This window comes from Musa acuminata, chromosome BXJ3-9, assembly GCF_036884655.1.
Source record: "Musa acuminata AAA Group cultivar baxijiao chromosome BXJ3-9, Cavendish_Baxijiao_AAA, whole genome shotgun sequence".
NCBI lineage: Eukaryota > Viridiplantae > Streptophyta > Magnoliopsida > Zingiberales > Musaceae > Musa > Musa acuminata.
The window spans coordinates 44,198,069-44,206,912 of NC_088357.1; the positions used below are offsets into that span (position 1 = coordinate 44,198,069).

The 8,844-nt window shown below is 38.6% G+C and overlaps 1 protein-coding gene across 2 annotated transcripts; it reads left to right on the forward strand.

Moving 5' to 3' along the window:
* LOC135650149 (glycosylinositol phosphorylceramide mannosyl transferase 1-like) lies at window positions 1–6,695 on the forward strand. 2 transcript variants are annotated; one of them, XM_065169328.1, is made up of 6 exons: window positions 125–603; window positions 2,460–2,856; window positions 3,629–3,792; window positions 3,869–3,939; window positions 5,187–5,354; window positions 6,354–6,695. In XM_065169328.1, exons 1-5 carry the CDS (start codon window positions 248–250, stop codon window positions 5,345–5,347), a joined length of 1,149 nt encoding a protein of 382 aa, XP_065025400.1. In that variant the 5' UTR covers window positions 125–247; the 3' UTR covers window positions 5,348–5,354; window positions 6,354–6,695. The 2 variants fall into 2 exon arrangements, with proteins under 2 accessions (XP_065025399.1, XP_065025400.1); XM_065169327.1 differs by having other exon boundaries at window positions 1–603; window positions 5,187–6,695.
* The last annotated feature ends 2,149 nt before the right edge of the window (window positions 6,696–8,844 follow it).

Here is an 8,844-nt window from a genome sequence, read left to right on the forward strand (position 1 = left end):
TTCAATTTTTTCTGAACCAGTACGCCATCGTCCATTGATGGCCGGTAATTATCGAAACGGTGCCGGTCGCTACTTAAATGCACTCGACCCCGGCACCACAGCCGACGGCACTCTTTCGCCGTATAGAGTAGAGTAGTTCCAGTCCAACATCCAATTCCAAACAGCACGACCGCGAGAGCGGTTGATCAATCCGGAGATCCGATTCGATCGGATCTGGCAGAGGCGAGCGGCGCTCCGTCCTTATTTGATGGGGGTGGCGGCCATGGCCGCCTTCATGGGAGTCCGAGACGCCATATCAACGGGCGCCGGCGGAGTGGCTGCATCGGTGGCGATGGCAGCTGGTGGATCTCCGGACGCTGCCCTGAACTTCGGCGACGGTGCCGTCCTTCCCTACTCGCCGGCCAAGGTGAAGGCTGCCCCTAGGGGCCGCGCATCCTCGTGGTCCTCCCTTCTCCTCCTCCTCGGCCGCACTCGGAAGCTCGCCAAGGTCCGGCTCGTCCTCGCCGCCGGTGTCCTGCTCGCCCTCGTCCTCCTTGCTAGCCCGGTGGGGCCTCTCATTGGGTGGAATCACCAGCCGTCTTCCTCCGCCTCCTCGCCCTCCAGGTATTATCTCACTGTCCCTGGGTCTCCTTCTATTCAAGTAGTATTTAGACGCCATCAAGTTGTCATTTTTAATACGGCTTGAAGAAATTTGGAAAATGTATTGTTTTATCTTGCTTCAATGACCTAGGAGTCCTCTTGTTTCAAGAATTTGTTCTTGTTTCGACTCTGATCTTGGCTTAATCTTTTATTTGAGATTGTAATGGAAAGTAAATAACAAAAAGAAAACAACTGTTCAGTTATGGGGGGTTAAAACCCCTCGTAGTTCATGCCATTTTGGGACCATTTGTAGCTCAAAGTGGAAGACTGAATGAGGTCGGATATTTATGGAAAGGGAGAATCATGATCTTATTTCTTGTGGAAGATGAGCTGAACATTTATCTATTATAACAAAAAAACACCTTCCATAATTCTGAATCCAGCTTGACAGTATATCTACAATTCCTGGGACAATAAATTCCAAAATTGGCTGGATATATAGCTTATCTACTTGAAACTATGGAAAATGAAAGCATAATTGTCTACCGGAAGCAACTGCTAGTATTTTGGTTCCTTTGGCATGACAGGTTGTCTATGGTCCATTTTAAGAGCCAAGACATGGACCATCATGTTCCATATGCAAGGCAGATATGAGATATAAATAAGTTGTATGGATCAAATTCTGGGAACTTGGATAGAATTTGAAATAGTGGAGAGCTTCACACCTAAAGAAAATAAGTCAAAAATAACAACAGAGATAGATAGAGAGAGTGGATGTGTGTTCTATCAGTAGCATTAAAGTTGACTAGAGCTTTTTTCTATAGGGGAAAATCCAAAGGGAAGTGAGATCATGAGATGGGTAAATGGTTGTGAAATAGAATTATGACGAGTATTGATCAAATTGGTCCCACTACCATACTTGAAATTAAAATTGTTAGAAGACTGATTTAGGCTACAACATTAACCTTTACTCTTTCAGTTTATTTATCATGACTACTTGTCATTGGCCTGCTAAGAAGCATGGATCCTTACATATGCTTCCAATGTCTACGTTGGGACACATCCAAAAAAACAATTATTTTGGATACTTTATTATTGGATACTTCAAATAATATTTGTATTTCTATCTATAATGCATGGGCACCAATGAGCCCATATAAATGCAACAGTCAGTTAAATCCTAAGAAAACAGATGTATCACAACATGAATTTGGGAGCAAAAAAGTTATTAAAGCATTGATGCAAGCACAAAACCCAGTATCTCATAAACATAAAGTCCAAAACTTGAAACTTGAAATGGATTTTACTATGATGGATTCATTGACAATTCTATGCTGTTGAAGAAGTAGCATAATTAGTGGAGGTTCTTGGAAAAAATAATTCAAGGTGGTCTTCTCATAACATAGCATAACATAAGTTCCAAAAGAAAAAGGTCCTCCGAAAATTTGATATGAAAATTGAGGACAATGAAGATATTGAGTGATTATAGAAGTATCTGAAGGTTACCTTCCATTTTGATATGATTGGCAATGAATGATGTACAAATGACACATGATATAAATCTTCTTGCGATGTGTTTTCCAATGGAGGTTAGGATTTTATACTTCTTTTGGTGTTCTTTTATCTTAGCAACTTTCTTTCTAGTTTCTATTGTGTCAGAAATTGCACAGACCTGCCAAAATTGGTGTCCATTTATGAGTTATTTGGACACCAAAATTAAAAATGCTATTCTCAGCTTTTAAGATTTTAATGGTATGCAATTGCATTATTAAATGTTATACTACTGCTGATTTTATTAATTATTTCCATCATCAAATTATAGATTCTTTGTCTCCACATTTGGTCCTTGTACTTATCCAAGTTGCTTATTGTACTTTAAGGGATGGCTACATGGTGCTTATTAACACTTGGAGGCGCAATTCTCTTCTCAAGAAAGCTGTGGCGCATTACGCATCGTGTCCAAAAACTGATGCAATACATGTAGTTTGGAGTGAGAATGACCCACCACCAGAGAACCTTAAAACCTATCTCAGAAATATTATAATGTCACGGTCCAGGAACTCACAGAAGCCTAAACTCCAATTCGACTTGAATGAGGAGGATAATTTGAATAATAGATTTAAGCCAATTAACGGTTTAACAAATGATGCAATATTTTCTGTTGATGATGATCTATTAGTTCCTTGCTCTACACTGGAATTTGCATTCACAGTATGGCAAACTACCCCAGACACGATGGTTGGTTTTGTTCCTCGCATGCACTGGTTGGATGAGGAGGTGAGTCATCTACTTTTTCGTGTGTTACATTTTGTCTATAATTGTCTGGAAGATCAAGTTATGGACTTCTGACAGATAACAAACCACTATAATATGCTTATTTACCCTTAAGATTTCCTTTCTATGCAGTCAGGAAAAGATGAATATTTGATTGGCCTATTTCATATGATTCCTTACACTTGGATTTGGTAGAATTTGTGTCCCTTTCTCTATATTCTCAAGAGTGGATTTAAATACTAATTCAAAACCGGTTTCAACAACTTGTTCGACTGGTACGGTACTAGAATACAAGGCAGTTATTTGATCCTATACCAAAGGTATGTAATTCGCTCGGACTGGTATGTACCAGTCGTTGGTTACCAGTCCGGATGTGAACCGGCATATGGACTATCCAATATCGGACAGTCCACATGCAATACAAGGCTTACTTGGTGGGGGCAGTAAGCCTTGTGAACTGAATGGTAAGCTCGGTTCTCCATAACAATATCTTTTGAAGCTGGTTGGACATTACTCGATTAGCTAGGGCCATTGTTTGGATTAAGTCCAATCTGCTCCAAAACAAGTTAATTCATGGAACTACAAGATGATGGGAATGCAGTTTTCAAGATTCACAACAAATGAACACTAATGGGCCCTAGCTTTTACTGTTTAAGAGCTTTTAAAAGCAAGCTTAAGATAATTATCACCTAGGGACACATACACTATAGTAATCATCTCAAGTCACATGATCTCACCTAGGAACATTTTCTGCCTCTAACATTTCATATTACAGAAGAATGGTGTGGTTTATTACAAATATGGTGGCTGGTGGTCAGTATGGTGGACAGGCACTTATAGTATGGTTCTTTCAAAAGCAGCATTTTTCCATCGGAAGTACTTGGATATGTATACTTACAAGATGCCATCAACAATTCACGATTATGTAACAAGAGAAAGGTCTGCAGTTGACAGTGATTACATTTTTACATTGGTTTTGCATTTTCATCTGTTTACTCATATATGGTCTTTGCAGGAATTGTGAGGACATTGCAATGTCACTACTTGTTGCTAATGTCACTCAGGCTCCTCCCATCTGGGTCAAAGGTGACGTGGCGAATGCTCGATTTCATTATTCTATATCAAGAATTTCCTTTGTGTTTAGTGAAGAACAGACAATAGTTGTGAGTTGTGACATCTCAAAACCAAAAATGCATTGCCTTGAACACAAGTAACATTTGTTGAAATTATGTAAACTAATTATAATACGAGACAAAACATATTTTGGCAAGTTGATGATATAGATTGGTTGCTAATATATAACAATATAGTCCACAGACTGCTGCTCTTACCACTTCCATCACAACAATTCTATAACATCATTCCTGGGTCTCTCGTTGCTTTGGCAAAAAGCATTAAGGATAAATCACCAACCACTTCCCTACTGTTTGGATTTGATCAAGTACCTGTAAATTGATATTTTATGAGATTACCTTGATGATTTTAGCTGTGGTTACTCTGGTAGATTCCTGATTTCCCTTTTAAGAAACAAAAGATAGATGATGAGTACTCTTGCTATATACATTAGTATATTACCTTTGCAGAATTCCTTAGAAAATAGATCTAGAATTGGACTATTATTTTTATGCATCAAATATCTTGGAACCTCTTAAACACAAAATTATTCAACAAGTCTTTTGAAATTATGAAAAAGAATGCATGGTTCTTTTTTTTTGAATTAGCATCTTTGGTTGACTAATATTCTAGTGTGTATTTCATAGGCAACACCTAGATGACATTACCGTTTTTATACTCTACTCAAGTTACATTAAAGCCATCTTTTTTCTTCACGGGTACTTCTCTTGTATCAAGGGTAGCTATTTCCAATAAAAAATATGTTATGTAAAGCCAGATTGGATCTTAAATTGGAGATCCTTTAGGAAATTTAGGCCACGAAGAAGGCTCTTTGAATTACATGTACTGAAGGAAAGCCCCTTGTTTACAAAGTATATTTATTATAATGTTGAAGTGCCTTAGGATTATAGGAAAAAGACCAATGGCAGCCTTCAGCCATGTGTTATACTTAAACCTAAACAGTGCATGAGGCTCCCACTAATGTAAGATCTGAGAGTCACATATCATACTTCTACGTTATATCTTAATATATTCGTCTATATTGGGCTAAGGTGAATCTATTTGTGACCTCAAAATGAGCTGAAGTCTGGCTTCTGAGTTATAATACTGCTCTTTGGCATGGTTAATGATTTTAGTGAATATTATTTTCTATTTGACATTCTTTAGATGCATCAATTGTAGGGCCTGCACTCACATTATTATGGAGTTTTTTTTAACAGGAAAGATACATGAGATTGGTAGCTATGGTATTAGCAGTTTGGCAGGCCATAACAAAAGGAGGAATAACTGCCTCAATGACTTCATTTCCCTTTACGGAGCTGTTCCTTTAGTTTCAACCAACATAAAGGCTGTAGATGCACGAGAAGATTGGTTCTGGTAAACGAAAGGTCATCCTCTGAAACTGCATTTATCAACATGCAAGTAGACAAATCACCCATGTCCTGTTTCAATTCTGTTTATCTTCTTGCTTGGTCTCTGTGGTGAGGACTTACATCTGCAGATTTTGCCACTGAATTCTTTCTTCATTTTAAATGTCCTGATCTTCTTACCTTGAGAGCATGGTAGGAACACTTCATTCTTTTTGCCAAAGCTGTGTTAGCAGACATTTGTTATACCTAAACAATGTTTACGAGAGTTATGAAACAACCACTGAATTTGAATTTAGTGACACAAACACTTTATTTCTATATTCCTTGGCATTGACAATTTACTCTAGTGAATTTACATTGGTCATTTTTTTCAAGGATTGAATTGATCTCTGAAACCATGCTTTAGCACATCTTCAAATTGGAGTGGAGAAAGAAATAGCTCAGAGAAGCTTGATATTAAAATGTGGATTATCAGAGGTTATATTAATTAATAATCATAGTGAACACCTAATCCTTAGAACATGACCTTTTGGATCTTGTCTTGATCAAACAATATCAGTATATTGTAATCTCATCCTTCCATCAACATAATGCATATTAGAAGAAGATATCACTCAATTTTTAACATGTTCAAGCATTACACATAAATGTCTAGAAACATGAAAAAGCAAGTCAGCAAAACTTGACAAGAAATCAGCCATAGATGAGAAACATGGAGATTGTTTACTACAGTGAAGTAAATACAAATATACTGTTAGAGAGAGAGAGAGAGAGATTAATGGGGAATTCTCTCTCAAATCTGTAGGTTAACAGGAATGATTGTCTATATAGCTACCCCCAATCTAAACCTTTGTTCTTGTGGTGGTAAGGTCATTGCCACTAATGATTATTGCTTTAGCTAATGTCGACCTGAGGAACAAAACCTGGGGAATGCGAATGTTATAATAGATTCTATGGTGATGTATAACTTTGCTATTGATTGCAATGGGTTCTTAGAACCTAATGCTTATTGTGCAGGGATAGGGTATGTTATCATGGATAAACAAGGAATCGTTGCTGCTGGTTGTCCTCCTTGCCGTGTGCATAGTGTCAAAGCAAAGCAGTTTCTGAAGGATTCAGGAGAGCCAGAATTGATGGCCTGAAGAATCTGTGAGATCGGATGCATTGTAAGTGATGAACTGACTCAATGGAAAAGTGGAGTTCATTGAAGCCACCAGAAGCTCGATAGTTGAAGACGTTTGAAATTTGATATATGTTAACAAGAATGTAACTATTTTGGTTCACAACTTTTTGCAAAATTTGGTAGAACGGAACCATTATTGGCAGTTGAAGTCAGCTTGCTTTTGGTATCTGGAAACATTTCTTTGTGCCTAGTGGACAGTTGATAGAAGCTCTACTTTAAAAAAAATAAAAAAACTATTATATTAAATAACATGTATGATACTCGCATTTGAATTTGAACTACCTATCATCGAGACCCAGAAGCTATACTTTAATTTTAAGATAAAAAAAAAATGGAAAGCACTTGTGAAATATATATTTTTTGAGTTTTTAACTGATAAGGAAAATTATTGTCGATGTTTGAGTCGACTCGATGTGATCCAAACTCCAGAGCATAGGAGTGTCTGAGGTAAAAGTGTCGAGCAGACATCACCTGCACTAAGACTGATATCGGGAAAAAATTTTTTATCCGAGTTAGTGATCGAGGTATTTTTATAGGTATGAATTATTTTTTAGAAGAGAGCCCTTCGGTATGACATTGAGGATTATCTTTTATACCTAGCCTTAGAAGTGACAACTTGTAATTGCTCCACTGTCTCTCTCTTGATGTTTTTTCTTAACATAGATTAGGTTATCTCAACTCATATGCCTTAAGCACATTTTGCCCTATGCCTCTGCCATAATATATTTCTCTTGACACAGGTTGAGTTGTTCTAACTCATACATCTCGAGCACATTTCACTCTACACCTTTGTTATGGTAGATTTCTCTTGGTGTAGGTCAGGTTATCCCGACTCATGTCTTGGGCAAATTTTGCCCTACGCCTCCGTCGTGATAGATTTCTTTTGGTATAGGTTGAGTTTTTCTAACTCATATACCTTGGGCACATTTTGCCCTGTGCCTTCATCATGACAAATTTCTCTTGGCATAGGTCGAGTTTTCCTAACTCATACGCCTTAGACACATTTTGTCATACATCTCCGTTGTAGCGAATTTCTCTTGGTGTGAGTTAGGTTTTCTTGACAAACATGCTTTAGGCAAATTTTACTTTATGCCTTCGTCATAATGGATTTCTCTTGACGTGGATTGGGTTATCCCGACTCACATGACTCTAGCACATTTCGCCCTATAGCTTCACTATGGCAGAGATTTCTTAGCATAGGTTGAATTTTTCTGATTCACATGCCTTGGGCACATTTCGCTCTGTGCCTCCATTGTGATAAATTTCTCTTGGCCTGAGTCAAATTTCCTCAACCCATATGCCTTAAACACATTTCACCCTCTGCTTCTACCATGACGATTTTTTTTTTTGGTGTGGGTCAAGTTGTCTTGACTCACACACCTTAGGCATATTTTGCCTTACACCTCTATTGTGACAGATTTTGAGTCCTCCACCCATCATGGTGGTTGCAAGTCATCTCTGCACCATAATGAATTTCGAATCTTCCTCTCATCATGGTAGGTTGCAAGTCGTCCCTCCGTTATGGTGGATTTCTAGTCTTCCCTTTGCCATGGTGGATTTTAGGTCCTCTCTCTATCATGGCAAATTTTGGATTCTCCTGCTATGGATGGTTTTAAGCCCTCCCTCTACCATGGTAGGCCTTAGGTCCTCCCTCCATCGTGGTGAGCTTTAAGTTATCCCTCCGTCGTGGTGGATTTTGGATCCTCTTGCTATCGGTGTCTTTAGAAATTTTTTCTCAAATGGACACTTGTCTTGATCATAAGAGGAGAGATATCAACATTCCTTTATAAATCCCCTCCTCTTATAGGGCAGGATCCATCTAGAAACCCCAACCTTCGGAGCCTCCCTAGAAACTTTCAGTCTCACCCCCAGGGCCTTCTTACGAGGGTTCTACACCTTGCCCCTATTCTCGGTAGGGTGGGCTAGTCCTTAAGTCCCTCATCCCGGCATTAGTCCTGCAACCATCTAGTCAATCATCCTGCTATTTCGTCTCAGGTCAAGATATCTTTCCTCTCTCATACAAGTTCCTTTGATCGTCAATCGATTGAGATTTGTACTCCGTCTTTGGACAATCCAAGGGCAAAGGAGGTCACATCCTCCCCTTCCTTGAAGGAGGCATCTCCCATTAACCTGAAGTTTTTTCTGGACTCAAAGTTTATAAAAAGTTTATGACTATGACTTAGTGATGAGTATGCCGCTCTTAGATCCCTTGTGAACTATATATTATATTTCTGTCGAGTTTGACCTACAAGTCCCCTAACCCAGTTAATGCCCTTTTGACACCACACTCAGGTCTTTTTGCTTATCTTGTGACGCTCTCAAGGT

What these genes read in the sequence shown, in the direction of transcription:
- LOC135650149 (XM_065169327.1), top strand. Translation starts at nt 248, where the DNA reads ATGGGGGTGGCGGCCATGGCCGCCTTCATGGGAGTCCGAGACGCCATA. An exon ending in TGCACTGGTTGGATGAGGAG is followed by an intron (nt 2,857 to 3,628) that starts GTGAGTCATCTA and finishes TTCATATTACAG; the next exon opens with AAGAATGGTGTGGTTTATTA. An exon ending in GATTATGTAACAAGAGAAAG is followed by an intron (nt 3,793 to 3,868) that starts GTCTGCAGTTGA and finishes TGGTCTTTGCAG; the next exon opens with GAATTGTGAGGACATTGCAA.